Raw genomic sequence first — 20,732 nt, forward strand, 5'->3', positions numbered from 1 at the left:
ATAAACATTTGGGATTACCATGATTGTAGGGTTTTTTTTTTTTTTTCCTTAACCCTCTGTACCATTTTGGGGGCCAAACTCCTAAATAGGTTCTGAAATGGACACAAACCCGTTTCTGCAAACCATGACAGTGAGAGGGGGCACCTTGACGGGCTGGGGCAGCACCTAATCTCCGGCTTCTGTACCTGTGCCTTAGACATGATCACACCTGAAAGCGGGAAGGTTTCCATCTCAGGTTCATAGAGTGACTCTGAAATTCCCTCAGGACTTTTTTCCCTTTCCTCTCCTCTCAGGAGGCTGAGGCTTTTTGCAGGAGCACTGAGAAATTGGGCAAGTTCTGTTTCCCCACGTCCCTGCTTACTCCTCAGCAGCTTTCTACCCTAGGGGAATGACGGTCCATTCGTCTTGAATAAGCCTCCTCTCCAGCTTCCGCTCTCCTTCCCATGAGCTTCTTATCTCTATATCTCTATCTCTCTGTCTTAGGGGAAGGCCATTAGCAACATTCACCTATAAAAACCATGGGTTGGCCGGGCACGGTGGTTCACGCCTATAATCCTGGCACTCTGGGAGGCCGAGGCAGGAGGATGTCTCAAGGTCAGGAGTTCAAGAACAGCCTGAGCAAGAGCGAGACCCTGTCTCTACTAAAAATAGAAAGAAATTATCTGGACAACTAAAAATATATAGAGAAAAAATTAGCCGGGTATGGTGGCGCATGCCTATAGTCCCAGCTACTCAGGAGGCTGAGGCAGGAGGATCGCTTGAGCCCAGGAGTTTGAGGTTGCTGTGAGCTAGGCTGACGCCATGGCACTCTAGTCCAGGCAACAGAGTGAGACTCTGTCTCAAAAAAAAAAAAAAAAAAAAAAAAACCATAGGTTGATATAACCCTGGCTTTTCCTAGAAACTCTATTATTATTCCTTCTTCAGCATTTCACTCATTTGTTATTCACTCACTCATTCGGTGTCCGTTCAACAAATACTTATTGAGCACCAGCCACAGACACAGTGCTTGGCTCTGGAATACAGCAATTCCATGACAGAAAATGTCCCTGTCTTCATAGTGATAACATTCTAAATGGGGATAACTCCAAATGAGAAAATACACGACTTAAATAAAAAAGTAGAGGAGTTAAACGGGCTTCTTTAAAGCCTGCTTTTTGCTATAATTTGTTGAGAAACTCCAGGATATTTAGTTGTAAGAAATAACTGGGACCCAGGGACGGACAGTGCGAGTCAGGGGACGTGGTGGATTAAAAATAATGTTAGTGTCTGTGAAGAACTGTACGGGCTCTTCTTTGTGACTTTGCAGGTTAAATTCGTGAACATTGAGTCTTATTTTCATGCTAAAATGTGACTCCCAGAGCTCCTGAGTTGGCTAAAACCTTGCCTAAGAGCAGTACAGTTATAAAGTGCTCTAAGCAAATTCTTTCTAAATGTCACTGAGATAATTACAGAGCCCTGAACTCCTGGGTAATGAGAGGAGGCCCTTGTCCTTTCTCCCCGCAGCTATCAGAGGCCCCGCACTAGGGAGAGGGAGCGTGAGTCTCCTAAAGGAGTCCTAAAAGTTTAAGTCACCTGAGGCCACATATGGTTTTGAATTCCTTGCTTCTCTACGCAGAAGGAATGCAGAAGTGGCAAGTGATATGTTAGCCACGCCGCACGCTATTTCTTTCTGCTGGAAAGGAATGTATTCGTTGGAATAAAAGTTAGATTCTTTTAACATTTTTCCCAAGGTTAATACAGATACCCTTTAGAAAGAAAATGAGTTTGCAGACTGAAAATGGCAAGGACGGGAAGTAGCATTATCCTGCTCTTCCTCTTCAGCCTCGCTGTCCCACTGTGACCGAGCTGGCCCAGATCACTTTGCAGAGAGCAATGAGACTCCTTTTCCTGAACCCCACATGACAAGCGGGCTCTTTATAACCACGCACCTCACATTCCACTGCTCAGACCAGTTTGTGCTGCTTTGAAGCAAAATGTTTCTGGCCCTTGCTTCCCTGCTGTAGCTTCCTGCTGTGGGAAGAGGAGACCTACCTGACGTCCCAAGGCACCTGTGTGCCCCCCCTGCACGCGCCAGCTGAGTTCCATATGAACTGTTACAGCCGGGGGTGTTGAGAGCCACTTCATTTCACATGAACCGCCATGGGATGGTAACGTTGTGTTCATAAGCTCATGTGGAAGAGCCCTCTCTATGGCCTGACGTTTGCGTTGTTGTTCCCAGCCTAATTGTTTCACTGGAGTCTAATCAGCTTTCCTGGCATGGTACATCCTCTTATGCCAGAGCTTTGCAGGGGAAGCTGCCTTTCCACTCAGCTAGCACATTGACACCAATACACAGAGCTCCCTCCATCAGTGTCGCCCGTTATGAGTGTTAAGTAAAGGATAAGAGTCTGGTCACTAATTTTGAGGAGTGCTGGGATAAGGTGGGTTTACCCCATTGCTTTACCTGGGGCATCATCAGCCAACCGTTAATATTGCTTATGTGCTTTCCACTGTGGCATTTCCTAAGTTGATCTGACCATGGAATTTCTTCTTCATGGGATATGTGAACTAAAATCACATTTTGGCAAATGCTGCCCTAGATCATTCTTAAAATTCAGCGGAAGTGGGATGCAAGTTGCTCACTGATTCAACAAGCATCTCGTTCATTGGGCACCTATGGAGTCCATGGCAGTGGGTGCCAGGAAGATTGAGATGAGGCGGGAATGGTGGGGAGCTTGTGCACGGATTAGAGGGAAGATCAATCAGAGTGGAGAGTCGTGGCTGGAAACACAAAGCAGCGAGCCAGCAAACAAAATCCCTGGGCGGAAACCCTGGGCAGACAGCCCAGGAAGTGGCCCAAAGCCAGCTGCAGGCCAGTGGACCAGCGTCTACAGCCCTGAATTTTCTCTCCTCATTGCCACCAAACTCTTTGTCCTTTTGGCTTCCTTGGCCACAAATGCCTCATCCCTGCCTAATATTCCTGTGTTGCCTGATCTGTGAGGTTGTTGTGAGGAATAAATAATATGCTTTGAGTGACAGCTCGCTGTGAGTTGTTCTTATTAGGAGCAGAGTCATAGCAGTCTGTCCCCCTAACCTGGGAAGGATGCTGTGAGGGACACAAAAGAAACAGAGACCTGGCCCTGGCCTAAAAGAAGCCTCTGGCTTTGTTGAAGACACAAGCAATAAACACATGAAACAAATACGAACATCAAAAGGTTATACAATTGGGTGTAACAGAGGGCAGTGGGAATTGTTTGAAGAGTTATTGGTGTTTTCTACAAAAATCAGATCTAATTCTGTCATTTTAGGTTGAAGACCAACATTTCTCAAAGGAATCAATTGCCCCTTTCATGACGCTATGCCAAAGAGCAGTGGGAGATAAAATGAAGTAGCAATGGAGAGAATATGGTCTTTAAACCTAGATGAGTACAGGTTTAGCCTTGGTGGAGCCTGGTAGCTGTGCAGCTTTGGACTTGTCACTTAACCTCTCTGAGTCTCATCTACGAATCAGGAGTGATAATATTTCTTACGTGTAGAGATTAAATTAGATAATATATGTAAAGTGGGAGTTATATCGTAGGTATTCTGGCAATGAAAGATGATTGCAAGATGATGGACGCTCTTGAATGCCAGCCTCAGGAATTTGGATTTTGTTTGAGAGGCAATAGGAGGCTGTTACAGATCCTTGAGAAAGAGTGTGATTTAGTGATGTGTTGAAAATGGTACTTCAGACTGATTTCTTCAGCTGTGAAGTGCAGAAAAAATGACCCTAAAGCACACCAGGCAAGGGGCCTGTACTAAATTTATTAAATTCCACCCTTCACTGTTAATGCTCCCGCTAGGAAGTTTCGGCACGAATCTGCCTGTGTGCAGCTGTGTTTTGCCTGCAAACAACCTCCCGTGTTCTCTCACATAAGAGACGTGAGCTCGGGAAGGCTCTGGATGGTGGCGATGAGGGAGAACTAGCGTGAAACGCAGTGGTGGGTGAGGGGTGTGCCCCGCCGCCAGTGTCTGTGCCCTCTCCGGGAGTGTGCACCCTTTCTGCAAGAAGCCCCTCCCACCTCCACTCATAGCCACTATGTCCCATTTGTCTAGGGAAGTGGGGACACAGGAGGAGGCACTGACTTGCTAGTAGTCACATCATGAGAAAAGTGGGGGCGGGGAGACAAAAGTAAAAGCCAGAGATTTTTGCCACCAAATTAGCTTCCAGGCACTCTCAGCTAATCTTCAGGAAGGTGAGGGGTCCCCTTGGCCAAGAAGCTGTTCTGCGGCCCATTCTCCCGCTGTCTCCGATTGCAGCGTGGACCAGGTGTGTTCTGTAGGTTTCCTTCATTCCCTTTCTCTGGAGAAGCCAAAATAAAGCAAGGTCAGAATTTACAGAACTCACAGGTGCAAAAAGGATAGATCCTTTTGTTCTTCTTCATCTTGCTCTAGAGCCCTGGTTCTGTAGGTGGCATGAAAATAAACACAGCAGAAAGTCAAGTCAAAGGCCAGACTCCCTGTCAGGGCCATGAGGGTTTTCCTTCCCACACCTGCATTCCAGGAGGGGCTTCTCCATGTTCACAGCCCTAGGGGAAGGGCCTCCGTCCTCCTTCTGGCCTCCAGTGAAATTTTCTGTTTCTCCAAGTAACTGGACACCCTGTGCTAGTCACCGTGAAGTGTAGTTGGTCTCATCTGGTTTGGGGCAACCAGCACGATGTCACTGATCCCTGTCATCGCTCTGACTGCCTGATCCCCACACTGTGGCCAATTCCTCTTGGCCCCCACCCCCTCTGGCCCATCAGAGGCTTCCTTCTCCCTGAGCTGTGCCCCAGACTCCTCCAGACTCAGCCAGGGCTCCTGGGTCTAGCAGACAGCCCCCTCCTCACCCCTCTTAGATCCTTGCTGCTAGTGACAATGCCCAGAGCCCTGAGTTCTGCTCTTTTTTTTTTTTTTTTTTGAGACAGAGTCTCACTCTGTTGCCTGGGCTAGAGTGAGTGCCGTGGCTTCAGCCTAGCTCACAGCAACCTCAAACTCCTGGGCTCAAGCGATCCTCCTGCCTCAGCCTCCCGAGTAGCTGGGACTACAGGCATGCACCACCATGTCCGGCTAATTTTTTGTATATATATATATTTTAGTTGTCCATATAATTTCTTTCTATTTTTAGTAGAGACGGGGTCTCGCTCTTGCTCAGGCTGGTCTCGAACTCCTGATCTCAAGCGATCCACCCGCCTCGGCCTCCCAGAGTGCTAGGATTACAGGCGTGAGCCACCGCGCCCGGCCGAGTTCTGCTCTTAATACACGGCCCTCACTGCTGAAAACCACATCTTGATACAGAAAGGGAAGTTTTTGGAATTTATTACGTTAAGAACTATTTTTTCTCTCCTACAAAGGAACCTGCCTTGCTCTAGGCTTGAGCTGATCAAGTTTGAAACACAAAGCTACACAGTGTCTTCTCATTCTAGGCTGGTATCTGATCTCCCACCAAAACAGGGGATACCACAAATCCAAAGGGTGGGAAGACATAGGGAAGGAAAAATACATCACCTTTGTCACTCAAAATATTTTCCACATTTTACTTAAGTCAAATATTGAAAATACTCTGGCCAGAATTGTATACTTCTCAATATACCTCTTTTCTCTTAATAATCATAATGCTGAATGAATGGGCTTTTATTAGGAATCAACACTCCCTATAAAATTATTGGTTCTTAACCTTTTTTGAGACATAGATTCTTAGAGACTCCACTCAAAACTATGCACCTCTTCCAGAAAAAAAAAAGTGCATCTTCATAACACTTCCCATTCCATTTCAGAGTGTTCACCAACCTTCTCCCCACCCTCACCCCTGGAGCCAATCTATGGGCCAGAATTTGAAACCTGTGCTGTCTATGATTTGCTCTAAATTAACAAAACTGCTTGTAGGATAGGTTTCTATTGTCACTTCCATGTCTGAAACATGGATAGAAGCAGGTTGAGGATGGACTAACCAAGTCAGGCTGCCAAAGTGTATAGTGATAAACAAATCCATTTGAAATAGGAGTTCTATACTGCTAAACAAGCCATTTTGCCAAAGTCATTGCTTCTGCTGGTAAGTAACTGTGCCCTACTTTCCTTCACTACGACGTAAATCATACATTAATTCTTTAGGATTGTAGGTTCCACTCAGCCCCCTCTTCAGATTTCCCCCAAAGTTTTAAGTCTTAACAAAAATGAGTGCTTTGACACTCTGGGCCTCCAAACCATTCTCCAGTTAAGTCTCATGGAATCTCAAGTTTATGTAAATATATAATTGTAAATATATATATCTATATATATATATACTCAAAAGTGCTGGAATTGGGTTAATGAGCCACAATGCTTCCCCTTACTTTTCCAAATACACTTCAAAATGCTGCACTGACATTCAGGTGCCACCGGCCAGTAAGAGCAGCACCATGCAGACATCATGAGTGCCAGATGAGGGCTGCTACACACATCTAATGCTTTCGTTTTCCTTTTGCTCCCAGCCCACTCGTTTTCTGCTCATACACTTAGAGGAGTAAGTCAAGATAAAAACAGGCCCTTTTTAAGTGAGCCTGAAATAAAAGATGTTTTGTTGTCACTGGTTTTCTGCTTTCAGGCTGAACCGGCATCCTCTAACAAGTGGCAGCTGGATAAATGGCTAAACAAAGTTAATCCCCACAAGCCTCCTATTCTGATCCAAAATGAAAGCCACGGGCCAGAGAGCAATCAATACTACACCCCTGTGAAAGACGAGGTGCAGGACTGTGGGAAACTGCCCGACGTTTGCCAAACCAGCCTGAGAGAGAAGGAAATCAAGAGCACCTGCAAAGAGGAGCAGAGGCCGAGGACAGCGAACAAGGCCCCTGGGAGTAAAGGGGTGAAGCAGAAGTCCCCGCCCGCCGCTGTGGCCGTGGCCGTGACCGCAGCAGCAGCTGCGCCGCCCGCGGTGCCAGGTGCGCCCGTGGAGAGCGCGCCCGCGCCTGCCCGGAGGTCAGCGGGCAAGAAGCCCACCAGGCGCACCGAGAGGACCTCGGCCGGAGACAGCGCCAACTGCCACCGGCCCGAGGAGCCCGCTGCTGCGGACACGCTGGGAGCCAGCGTGGTGGTCCCCCCAGAGCCCACCAAAACCAGGCCCTGCGGCAACAGCAGAGCGAGCCACCGCAAGGAGCTGCGCTCCTCGGTGACTTGTGAGAAGCGCCGCACACGGGGACTGAGCAGGATCGTCCCCAAATCCAAGGAGTTCATCGAGACAGAGTCGTCATCTTCGTCCTCCTCCTCGGACTCGGACCTGGAGTCCGAGCAGGAGGAGTACCCTCTGTCCAAAGCGCAGACCGGGGCCGCCGCCGCCTCCTCCGGGAGTGACCAGCGGCTGAAGGAGGCTGCCAACAGCGTCAGCAGTGGCGGCGGCGGCCCCCGGGCCGCCGTAGGTTCCATCAATGCCAGGACCACCAGTGACATCGCCAAGGAGCTGGAGGAGCAGTTCTACACGCTGGTCCCCTTCGGCCGGAACGAACTTCTCTCCCCTCTGAAGGATAGTGATGAGATCAGGTCTCTCTGGGTCAAAATTGACCTGACCCTCCTGTCCAGGATCCCAGAACACCTGCCCCAGGAGCCAGGGGTCTTGAGCGCTCCTGCAGCCAAGGATGCCGAGAGCGCACCGCCCAGCCACGCCTCAGACACGCCCCCTGAAAAGGCTTTGCCCAAATCCAAGAGGAAACGCAAGGTAGGCCTGGGGCTGACTGGGACCCGGGGCGTGGAAGGGAGGGGGCTTTCCTTTGGCTTGTGGGCAAGGGGCTGCACAAGTAGCCTGCTGGTCTGGATTGTAGGCAGCAGCAGGAGTTTGTGTCCTTACCTTACAAACAGCTATATTGTCCTTTATATATGCCAGATACTGTTGTAAGTACTTGACATATATTAAGTCAGCTAAGTCTTTAGAACAGCCCGATGAGGAAGTACCGTGATTATTCCTATTTTATAGTTATGGGTAGTTAAGCCCTGTCCCACTGCATGTCACAATAGTCATACAGGAGGTGTTTATCAACTGTGTGCAGACACAAGCTGGATGCAGGGCCTGTGAGCAAACTAAACATGTGGTGGACCCCCCTCTTTGCTGGGAGGGGATGTGGTGAAGTTGATGGTGGGATCACTCATCGCCCTGAGAAGCCAATGGCCTCATGGAGTTTAAGGCTGTGCATGGGTGAAAATGAAAACGGAAGTGCCTGACACTGGGCCCTGCCTGCAGCGTCAGAGCCTGCAGCTATTGCTTCCAGTAGTGTTGGTCAAGGAGGACTTCCTGGCGGAGAGGGGCTGGGAACAGGGCCCTGAGGAGGAGGGACACGTGACTAAGTAGAGGCTCAGGGATGAAGTGGCAGCAGAAGGGATGAACAGGTGGAACAAGTGGGGCAGGGGACTGAGAAGGTAACTCAAGCACAGGGAGAGCTGGAGACGCCTGTGGCAGCAGACACTGAACACGCAGCCAATTTGGAAGGTTTTTGAGCAGGGAATACCTTAATCATAAATTAAAGCCCATTTTGAGGATTTTTATCTCATCCTGTTACTGTATCTTCAAAAGTAATTTGGAACACAGTGAAAAACACAATGGGCCACAAATGGGCAACCACAATGGGCAATACTCCTAGATGGTCCCAAATGTAGGATAAAGTCATTAATAACTGTTAACACGTATTGTATGTGTCCCTATGAAGGATGCTGTTCTAAGCACTTTATATGCATTGCATCATTTAGTCCTTATAACTTTATGAGGCAAATATTATTGCCATGCCCATTTTACAGGTGAGGACACTGAGGCTCAGAGAGCCTGAAACAACTTGCCTGAGGTTACATAGTTCATAAGGGGCAGAGCCAGGAATGAACCCAGGCTGTCTGGCTTCAGAGCCAGACTTCTGACCACAGAAGTCAGCCTGAGGATTGTGTGATACTTTCTAGTTTTCAAAGGGCAATCTGGTCTGTCAGTAGAAAAGTTAGCTTGGATACATGGGTTTTACAGCTGTCTCAAATCCTTGATTGAGAGGGGACTGAGGAGGAAGGCTTGTTGGCTTGTCCTGGCCTAGATGAACGTATTCCTCACGTTGGAAGTTTGTGTGGAGAAGGCACCCAGTCCCCCTTCAATGACAATCTTCTTTGTGACCTGAAGGGCACCCGTCACCAGGGAAATTTATTCTGAAGTACCAAAGAATGTGTTTCTTCACATGATAACATTAAGTAACTTATCCCTATAAAGTAGCATGCGAACCCCTTGCAAGAAAGTTCATGAAAAGAAATATCTTCGAAAAGCAGCTGTTTGCCTTTCCTCCTGATACAGATGCAAAGACAATTTTATAAAAATTCCCCAGCAGGGTTTCCACCCAGCATTGGCCATTAACCCACAGTGGGCCCCTATGTAGATCCGCATTGCCCTGATGGTGCTCACTTACAGTGGAAAGTGTGTGGATTTTGACACCTGACTATCCTGATCTCAAATTTCATCTTTACCATTTACCTCCTTCAGGGCCAGCTTTCCATGGCCAGGTCCATGGGACTGCACTGGTGCGTGGTCACACGGAGCCCTTGGAGCTTAGTGCTTGTGGCTGCCATCTTGAGATTCTTCCTTTTATCTCTGAATTTGTGTTTTATAAGTGATGGAGTATGTGCGGGGGCATGTGGAGCTTTGACTCACCTGCAGCCCACCCCCTGCTTATTTTCACAGGACGGGTTCTGCCTGCTCTTCAGCCCCCTGGCCCTATGCAGCCTTCCCCTCCCTGGCTTGGTCCAGGGACCACTGCTGCCCTCATCCCCAGAAGGGGCCTAGGCGCAGGCACAGGAAGGGTCTTACCGAACCCCTCTCCAGGTAGTGAGGCATTCTGGAGGGGAGACTGTAATCCCCTGGGGGTCACCCATTCACCATGGGTCAGAGGGGTGGGCTGTGGGAAGGCAAAACGCCTGCCTGGACTCCGACACCACAGGTAGGTCCCACAACTGGCGGGAGGCGGAAAGCCAGAGCTGGTGGGCCATGCACATGAGCCCAGTCCCAGGACAGGCTCAGCCATTGAGAGGCTGTGCTCACTCTCCAGGTATCCCCATGTCTGAAGGAGCACAACACAATAGCGGATACAGTAAGCACCACCAACACTACCATGACAGCTCAAGGGAGAGACTACGAAAGAAAGGAAAATGTTTTGTATTTGAATATTGTACAACATCACTCTTTTGCTTTTTTTCTTTTTTCTTTTTTTTTTTTTTTTTTTTTTGAGACAGGGTCTTGCTCTGTCATCTCTTCATCTATCACTTTGAAATTGATGTAAAAGGTTTAGCTGACAGTGACCTAACAGAGTTATTTCTAATAGTAGGATTAATATTAGGCTTGGGCGTTTCTGGCCTGACTGTGCTTATCATTCTTTCAAGATATTTTTTTTTTCTTTTTTGAGACAGGGTCTTGCTCTGTCTCCCCAGCTAAAGTACAGTGGCATCATGATAGCTCACTGCAACCTCAAACTCCTGGGCGCAAGCCACCCTCCTGCCTCAGCCTCCCAAGTAACTGGGACTACAGGCACGTACCACCACGCCCAGCTAATCTTTTCTGTTTTTTGTAGAGATGGGGTCTTGCTCTTGCACAGGCTGGTCTTGAACTCCAAAGGATCCTCTCACCTTGGCCTCCCAGAGTGCTAGGATTATAGGTGTGAGCCACTGTGCCTGGCCCTTTCCTGCTTTTTGAATAAGGGGCCCAGCATTTTCATTTTGCACTGGACCCAGAAAATCACATAGTCGGCACTGGCCTCCTAGGTGACTGTAATCAGGTGACCTTACCTTCTCTGAACTTCAGTTTGTCTGTAAAATGGTGACATCTGTGCAGGGGTGTTGCCAGCTTCACACAATATATTCAAACAGTACAACTTAGTAACATATGTTGGCCCATTTCTTTCCTACCCCTCTTTCCTCCTGTTTCCTCTAGACACCCTGCCTTCCTGATTACTTTTTGGTGCTCAATTTTTGTTGAATGAAGGACTGAGTCACTCAGTCATCTGGGGATAAGTGTGGATATTACCTCTGTGATTGATGGATGAATGGATAGGCTGATGGAAAAAATATATATATATGAAATATGCAGAGATAGATACTGAGAAACATATAGATAGATTGGAAATAGGTATAGCTGTCTAGATGCCTAGATATATAGAGAGAGAGATATACAGAGATAGATATATATAAAGAGATGTGCAGAAAGATATACATATAAATCCCATAATATGTTGTATTTAAATAGTTGTATTCTTTATGACTCTTTTTATTTTAACTTACCAAACTTCCCTTATGCTAAACCTGACACCTGGCTCTGCTCATAAAATCTAATGAATCATCATTAAACACAGACACAGGAGAAGTGAAAGAACATTTTTGTAATGCTCTTTACTCGGTATCCTGGGCTTTATGACCCTAGTACTGGGTGCTAAGGGTGGGACCCCATAGACCTGGCTGTCCAAGGTGCCAAGTCTCGCCCTGCTAAAGCCCTGAAGCCGAGGACTCGGAGCTTTGGTTTGGTCCCTCCACAGGGGCACTCTTACAGTGTAAGCATCTGGGACCCCCTGTGGCAGAGGCTGTGTGACAAAATCCCAGCTAGAGAGAAAAGTTCAGATTCTTTCTGTCTTTGGTGCTGGCATTTGTCTCCTGGAAAACACTGCAGATAACCCTAAAGATACCATGCTGGGTTCCTGCTATCTCATGGACAATAGTACTTTCTGAGTGCATTTGTGTTGCATCCTAATACATGCCTAAAGTTAAACACAGTCATGGCAACAAGAATCCGAAGTACTGTTTTATAAAAATGTACTTTAAGGGTTCTAAGATGCCATGGGATAGTAATTGAGAACTAGGATTAAGGCACCAAAAGGTAACGATCCCTACTTACAATTCACAAAAGGCAAGAATTTTAAAGCAGAAAGGTCCAAACTTGCCACTGCCCTTACCGCATTAATCCCAGAAAACACACACTTGCTACACCTTATTCTGATTCCAAGAAATGCCAAGATGAGAGACTCAAGCGACAATAGGAATTCAGAGCAGGGCTGCTTTGAAGGGCTAATTCCAAGTCCTGTTGCTGGCAGAGCAGTTCTCGTAATTTAGACGTTCCCTCCCAAATTTTGATCATGGCATCATGCCTTTCCTCTCATTAAGCTGTCATTGCTAACAGCAATAATTTCATCCTTATTCATTGAGGAGCTGACTGGGAGCCTAGGCCAGGGGCACAGTTGCTCAGGACACTCTTCACGGAAGTTAGTGCCCGGGAACTCATGATGACCCCTTGAAATCCAGAGCTGATTGACTCTTGCTTATTCCTGTGCAGTGTGACAACGAAGACGATTACAGGGAGATCAAGAAGGCGCAGGGAGAAAAAGAGAGCTCTTCACGCCTGGCCACCTCCACCAATAATTCTTTGTCTGCAAACCACTGCAACATGAGCATCAACAGGTATGCGTGCTCCCTCCCAGGTGGAGGTGAGCTGGAGGGGTCTCTGGATCTGAAAGTCACACGCCATATTGGGGCGGAGGCAGATTTTTGAGGACTGCTTTGGTCTGGGTCTGCAGACTCGCTTCCCTCAGCTTAACCTAAGGCTTATAATTATGGCTGGACATGTGCCTCGAGCCACAGCTCCAGGTAGCTGTACAAGGTACTTCTCTGTAACCATAGACCAGTTACTAGTTACACACAGTTCTGCACTCACCGAGACACACCCTTCCCCCTAAAAAACTTAATAACTGAATTTTCAAATCAGCATTTTAATGGTAGCCACTAACTAAACTCATAAAACACTAAGCTTGTTACACAGATGAAGAAATATGTACTTTGAACTGAATCTCCATGTGATGCACGTAAAGCTCCTGGATACAGACTAAAATTGTGGCATTAGACAGGATCTGTGCCTCCAAGGTTAAACAGCCACCCAGTCACTCCTCTGAAGGGGTTCCAGATGGACCCACCTCGCGCTGAATTCCCTCTGTGATAAATAGCTCTCTAGCAAGGCAAGGTCCCAGGTATTTATTAAAGCGAGTAGCTTATCATCAGTCATAGCAGCTCTTTCCACTTTGAAATACCACAGCACAGAAACCACTTTTCCTCTCTAAGACACTCTTCACTCTCCTGGACTGTATACGTAGAATTTTTAAGGGGAGATGAATGTTTCAGTGCAACACATAAAAATGTAAACTGAAAGGTTAGGAAAAGATGTAGAGCAGTGCTAAAATGCGGCAAGGAAATTGGAGAGCGAGGGCACACACACACAGGCCCACTGTGGCATCAGGGTCACCTTGGGAATGAAAGGCAAGGGCTCTTGACGGTCTGAGCAGGAGGGGGAGCTGCACATGGATACTGGCCATCTGCACAGTCCATGCAGAGTGGACAGCAGCCCAGAATACTGGGAAAATGGGCATGGGGAAAATGTGATCCCAAAATCATGGAAGCAGTATCTCCAGATGTCTACGACAACTGCAATGAGATGAAAATACCTGTGATTTCTACTGGTAACACAATCACAAGTGTTGCTAATCCTACTCCTGCTAAACCATGACTCTGGTTTCATGTCTTCACTCATAATTGGAGGAAGTGTTCTATTTAAGTTAGAACAGGTTAGTGAAAATGAAGATATAACTTTTTTCAGTCCAAGTTCATGGACCCCCGGTTAAAAACTCTTGCTCTAGAAATTTAGGCTGGCAGAGCCTCCCAGCTCTGATAGTTTTATTTATGTTAAGTAATGACACGAGGCATATGAAAATGCTTAGAGTTCTTTCTGGGAAAGGTGGTCTGTGTACCTTTGGAACTGCAATTAGTACTATCAGGTTTTACCAGTGCAATGAAACAATCCCAGAGATAGGGTCATCGCCAATCCCAAAGAGGCGCTCCAGAGAAAGTTTCTTTTGTCAACTTGAATATATAAACTTGCAGTGATGAAGAAGGATCCATCATATGTCCATGATCGTATTTAATGTCATAACTTAGTTTTCTATGCATAGTAAAAATCATGAAGTATGTAAAATAATACTTAGAAAAAGGTCTTTTTTCACTCACATTTCAAGAAACACTTATATTCAGGCCCTTCACATCATCTTGCACATCAGTGTCTTCACCTTCACTAGATGAGCCACTTTTGATTTTCCCAAAGTGGTTTTTTGTAACGTATCTTCTCACTTCTTTCTGAGTTGTTAGACACACAGTGCTTTTGAAACCAGAGATCTATCACCAGAAATTCTATCCCCGCGTGTATCCATTTGCATAGATTAAAATTCTCAGTTTCTTGCTTGTTCTAAAGGCCTCTGTTTGTAATTTCTGTACTGTGACCACCAACTAAGGAAATTGGTTTTTGAAGTGACTTTAATGGCTTGTTTGCAGTGACAACCAACACGTGCAATTAAGAGACCTTAACCCCAGGAGTATTGACTAAATCTTTGTTAGATGCCTTTACCAGTTTTTTAACTGACTCTATCAGGTGACCTCTATACGCATCCTAAATTAGCAATGATTGAGTTTCAGGCTAATGTGTCTTCCCCAATAATACTTCTTTTTTAAAAAATAATGGAGACAGCCCTAACAATAAAAGACACATTGCAAAATCAAATATAAGTAAATCCCTCTCCTCTGACGGTTGATTTTGGAGAAAGTTATATTCAAGCATAGGCAGTTAGGAGCTAGGAATCAGAAATTATAACTTCTAGTGACAGTTTTGGTATTCTGTATTTATTCTGATCAATGCCTGGTTAACTCAGAAACTCAACATTTGAAAGTTGGCTTCATGTATCGAAGGTTATTCTGTGATTCTATTATTTCCTACATAATAATTAGTACAAGTTCAGATGGTAGCAAAAATCTTTTTAGAAATAATTGTTGTCTTTTTATCATTATTGATTGACTTTTTCCATTGCTTGCTACTTTTGCTTGTTAGGAAAACAGTAAGTTGCTTATTGGGTATTTTGAGATCCTTGGATGAAAATCTCAGAAAATGAAAGTATAATTATTCTTAGTCATTTACTTTGGTGCTAACTCCAGAATTACTATTCATCCTGATAGAAAGAATAAAGAAACAATGAGTGAGATTTGCTTATTGTTTGTTATGGTATTAATACCATAAAGTTTCCTGGTATGATAATTCCCAATAAACTTCTTCCTACCAGCAGATCTTAGATGGGAGGTGAGGTCATATATAAAACATTTACTTTTCCCTGTGCTGACTCTGTGGCATTCCATTACTGTAATTTCCTTTTTCAGCGTGGCAATACCAATAAATAAAAATGAAAAAATGCTCCGGTCGCCCATCTCACCCCTCTCCGATGCCTCTAAACACAAATACTCCAGCGAGGAATTAACTTCTTCCAGCCGGCCTAATGGCAACAGCTTGTTCACTTCCACCTCTTCTAACAAAAAGCATAAAGCCGACAGCCAGCTGCAGTCTCATGCCGGAGACCTCACGGTTTGTTGATGCTCTTCCTTTTTCCCATTAAAATCAAAATGAAATTTGGAACCCCCCACCCTCTGTCTGTAGTCTAGCACAGTCTAAACACATGCGTGAGGCCCCCGGAGAATCCCCAAATGCCGCTTCTAGGGAGACCCAGCAGGGGAGAGCACCTCTTCACATTATCCCCACGGCCCACCCCAACAGGGAGCTGAGGAAGAAAAAACCCGGGGCTTGGCAGGATTTTATTTCCCATTCTGAAAAGAAAAGACCTCAAAATAATACCATCCCAGGACAAAGTAAATTAGGAGTTTTGACCACTAACCTTTTCATAGGGAAGAATTCCTTATCCCAGGTCAGAGTTAAATCTGGGATTGAAACCCCACACCAAAATCTGCCAGGCCCCCACTGTACCCTTGTTGACCAGTGTAGCAACCACAGTGGGGGACCCCCACCAGCCACCATCACTTTCCAGACATCTTCTCAGGGACAATTCCAGCACTCCCCTGGGGAAGAACAGGGGACTTGGGTTCACAGTCCAGCCTCACATCTTGGTTGCAATGTGAGCTTGGGCCACTTGCTTAATCTCTCCGAGCCTGTTTCTTTATCTGCTAAACAGTGGTGATAAGATGGGAAAGAGACAGCATCATCTAAGGACCCCAACACCTATGGATACCTATGTAACTAACAATACATGTTAGTTCATCTTCACTGCCATGCTCGTCTCTAACTGCTGGTAACCTGGACCACTCATCCTCCTGGGGGCATTAATTAATTCCAGACTCTCCCTGTTAGTTCTCCCAGGTCACTGTGCCCATCAAAACCAGCTGGGCTTTGTGGGACAGGGAGAGAGGTGGGGCTTGAGAACAGGACTCTGCAAAGAAAGATGCAAGGGTGGGGGTAGCACTTAACACTTTATCCCATGAATTAAAGATATAAAAATGTTGATAGAAGGTCCTACAAGAGCCTAATAAGTCTTAGCGCATCCTCAGGAACCTAACCATCTTTATGCACCCTCATTTGGGAGCAATTATCTTTAATTCTAGGCTGAAAGAATCTGAGACGACCATATTACAAAAATATGGAATAAAAAGTTACCAATTCAAGTTTTTAAAAAAACAAAATTTTTCTTTGCCTCTAGATCCTTATATTGCAAGCAACTATGATGTGCAGAGAATTATAAACCAATTCCAGATTTTATTTAGTCATTCTTTCACCAAACAGGTGCTTATTCAGCACATACTTAGTATGTGCCAGGCACCGTGCTGTGCACCAGAGGTGCAGTTATGGTCCCTCTGTGCCCACATGAAGGTTACAGCCCAGCTGGGGAGGGAGCCTTGGACAGGGGATCACGCACATCCATAATTAACTGCCAGCAGTTTGAGTGCTAAGAGGAAACTCACGGAGGACTAGGAGCTCTCACAACAGAGGCTTGATCTAGTATGGGGAGCGGCAAACTTTCTGTGAAACAGGGTTTCTCAACACTCTTGATGTTTTGGACTGAGTAATTCTTTGTGGTGGGGACTGTCCTGTACAATGTAGGATGTTTTGCAGCATCCCTGGCCTCCACCCACTAGATGCTAGTAGCAGCCCACTCCCAGTGGTGACCAAAAGTGTCTCCATACATTGTCACATTGCCCTCAGTTGAGAACTGCTGCTGTGAACGGTCAGATAATAACATAGCTAAAGACTTTGTGGGCTACACAATCTATAATCTCTGTCTCAACACTCAACAGTGCCATTGTATCCAAAAAGCAGCTGTTGGCAATAGCTATATAGATAAGCATGACTAGTTTCCGATAAAACTTTATTTATAAACAGGGCCACGTTTGACCCACAGGCCATAGGGTGCTGGCCCCCTGATATAAGATCTCTAAAAGGCAAGTAGCAGTATGGTTAGAGGTAAAGAGCATTACAGGCAGATAAAACAGCATGTGCAAAGGTCCTGAGGACAAACTAGAAACTGGCCCCTGAGTCTGAGGCGCAGAGACTGCAGGGGAGAGTGGCTGAGAGATAGGCAAGGGCCAGACGTACAGGCTGTGGAGGCCACTCTGCTGGTATCGCTTCTTTTATCAAGAGCAAGTGGACACCGTTGAAGGATTTTAAGAACGGTTTTAAAAATTTAACATCCAATTTTCCTACAAATATATAGCTGTAGAATCTAACCCCTAAAATGTAACACATAAAATCAGTCTGTATTTATAGAAACACTTGTATATACTCAATTTTAATTCCTTCAGAGAAATCGATTTGCATTTCATAACCAAAAACTGTTGTTTCATGAACCATGTGTTTAACACACAATAGGTGCTATGTAAATATTTGTATCCCTAGTTAATGTGATTTTTACATTTTTTCACAGATAAATGTGTTCCTTTTTTAAACCTATTTTAAAGAATTCCTAGTGATTCCCTTTGATTCTTTCTGTTTTTCTCAGACAGCTAATAAGAACCAGTCCATCTGTGACCCGAATGACTTCTCTTTTGCGAGGGACAGTTATAGGGAAGTGGTTCTGGAAGCTTGGTTCCTGGACCACAGTGTCAGTGTCATCTGAGAACTTGATGGAGATGCAGGATCTCGGGCCCCACCCCAGACCCCCTGAATCAGGAACGCTCAGGGTGCAGTCCAGCAATCCGTGTTTTAACAGGCCCGCACAGGATTCCGATGCACACTCAGCTTGGCCAGCCACCGGTCTAGCACACTGGGAAAGTGGGGCCTGAACCCTAACCCCTGGGCCTCCACCACCGCAGCCCCTGGAGCTTGGGCAAGTCGTTTAACCTCACTAAACCTCAGATTCCAGATCTGTGAGAGTAGACATAGTAAGACTTCCTTTTGATCCCTCAGCTCAAGCCCTACAATGCATATATTTCTTTTTTTTTTTTTTTTTTTTTTTTTTTTTTTTTGAGACAGAGTCTCACTTTGTTGCCCAGGCTAGAGTGAGTGCCGTGGCGTCAGCTTAGCTCACAGCAACCTCAGACTCCTGGGCTTAAGCGATCCTACTGCCTCAGCCTCCCGAGTAGCTGGGACTACAGGCATGCGCCACTATGCCTGGCTAATTTTTTCTATATAGATTTTTAGTTGTCCATATAATTTCTTTCTATTTTTAGTAGAGACGGGGTCTCGCTCTTGCTCAGGCTGGTCTCGAACTCCTGACCTTGAGCGATCCACCCGCCTCGGCCTCCCAGAGTGCTAGGATTACAGGCGTGAGCCACCACGCCCGGCCTTATATTTCTTTATTAAAACAAAATCACGACCAATTCTAATAGCGCAAAGATACCGTATAGAACCAAGGGTATTCTATGCAATGGGTTGCTCGTTCAGCCAGGTGGCTGATTTCTCAGAGACTCATGTGTTGTTTGCTGTTTAGAAAGCAGCTCACAATTCCGAAAACGTTCCCCTCCACAAGTCTCGGCTACAGATGGAGCCGTGGTCTCCAGGCTCCAACGGCCACAGGGACTGCAAGAGGCAAAAACTGGTCTTCGATGATATGTAAGTTCAAAACCTTTTCTAATATGGTGAGGGGCGGAAGGGTCGCCTAATTGACAGTGTGGCTATTGTCTCTCACAGGACTTGGTCATTTAAATGTCCCTCTCAAAGGGAATTGAGGCCTTAACTTTGAACACACCCCTGAGTCCTGGTGGGGTTTTTGGACGGATAGAATAACCGGTGCTTACTAGAGTTGGCATTCAGGGTGTCAGGAAGCAAAGGCAAATAGCATTAATGAGTCTTACTAAGCACCTGTATTGTCGGCTGTTGGCCGTTTATGCTGCCAGAAGGAGAAGCATTTTTGTTTTTATAAATTGTATTAGGCAAAGAATAAGAGTGATTTACTCCTGAAAGCTTTTTTCCTCCAAAATGCTATCTTCTTTATAAATAGTATAAATGATTCTTATATAGGAAAAAAATATCCTGTCATCCTTCACCCAATTCTAGCACTGAGACTCCAGTGTAACTTCCATTCCCAGCATCAATTTGAAGTGGAGGAGAAACAAGAGAAGAAGCTGAATAAAAATATCCTGAATGCTCTCGAGAGGCGGAAAATGACAAATGCGAAATGATAAAATGATGCTGAAAATTATTTAGGCTCTTAGGAAAAAAAAAAAATATGTGTCAAGGACAAGCCTGCAAGGCAGAAGATAGGGTTTGAAGAGTTCAGCTTGAATCCTGTCTTCAACTTTAGCTGTCCAGCAAGCATGGAGTGTGTATCTGTATGAGGCAGGAAAAATTCAGTCCTGGGGTGGAGCCACTGCAAAAGTGGGAGCTCCTGCCTCTGATGGCTGACAGTGTGACTGAGCAGACAGACTGCAGACCTCAGACCCTGCCGAGAGTCACACCATGAAATGGTTCTAAATGTCTCCAAAAAGGTCATAACAGTGGCAGATGCCATAGCCCCCCGGGGGGCTGGGGGGGCTCTCCTACGATCCAGTTAGAAGACATCTCCTCAGGGACATCGTCTGGAGAACGTAAAGCGCTGTGCAGGAATGATTGTTATCCAGCCTCATCCTCCTCAGTCCACTTCTCCATCCCTGACCTTCACCCAGAGTGTAGACGTGGTCCATGTATTTGCCTCCGTAGACTTCCCTGGGAAACGAGAGTGCTAAGCTGTAGCCTTCACATATTACTTGGACTTCAGCAGCTAATTAGGACACAGAATTTGGGGGTTGAAAGCTAAATCCACATCTTTTGTTTGTTTTGTGTAATGAACAAAACATTCCAAGATCACTGGATTTAGGAAAGTTTAAGGGCGGCCCATGAGGATGGGTTGTGTGTTTTTCTCTTCTCCCCGTGGCTGCACCTGCGCCTGACCCTACCCTCACTCTGCAGATACCCCCCCCCCTTCCCCTCACTTTCTCCACTGCCCTTGCTGAGCAGCCAGGGAGGTGGTAATTAATCCCCGGGGGGTGAGGGGGCATGTAATGGGAGTGCAATCAGTTGGCCAACTACATTGATAATCAGGGTTCGGTGGTAAAAATTGTTCATGTGAACTTTAATCATTTGTAAAAACAGGAGATTAGAATGATATATAAGGATAACATGAAAATTTGCATTTAGAAGTCCTAACCTAACAACATAATCAAACAGAAGGAGTGATAGACATTGAGGTGCTCAAAACACCAAACACTTCCAGTAGATGGTTTTAAGAGCATTTCATATATATATAGATAGATAGATAGATAGATAGAGATACAGATATATAACAAACATACATGGAAAATTTAAATGCAAGGAATTTTCTAGTGTATTGGACCAGAAAGCTAAGTCAGGAATGGCAACAACCAAACGATCGTACCTCGATCTGCAGATCCTTGGACTATTTACAAGAGAAAACGTTTCT

At 45.8% G+C, this 20,732-nt stretch overlaps 1 protein-coding gene across 1 annotated transcript in view; it reads left to right on the forward strand.

Annotated features, from left to right (window-relative positions):
- The window catches only part of AFF3 (ALF transcription elongation factor 3), a 545,753-nt gene that overhangs the window by 502,285 nt on the left and 22,736 nt on the right, over positions 1-20,732 (forward strand). Inside the window, exons 16-19 of the mRNA XM_069493856.1 lie at positions 6,581-7,687; positions 12,302-12,426; positions 15,214-15,415; positions 18,765-18,886. Of these exons, the coding sequence (XP_069349957.1) occupies positions 6,581-7,687; positions 12,302-12,426; positions 15,214-15,415; positions 18,765-18,886 (1,556 nt within the window). The remainder of the gene's footprint in view (positions 1-6,580; positions 7,688-12,301; positions 12,427-15,213; positions 15,416-18,764; positions 18,887-20,732) is intronic.

This window comes from Eulemur rufifrons, chromosome 19 (assembly GCF_041146395.1).
Source record: "Eulemur rufifrons isolate Redbay chromosome 19, OSU_ERuf_1, whole genome shotgun sequence".
Taxonomy (NCBI): domain Eukaryota; kingdom Metazoa; phylum Chordata; class Mammalia; order Primates; family Lemuridae; genus Eulemur; species Eulemur rufifrons.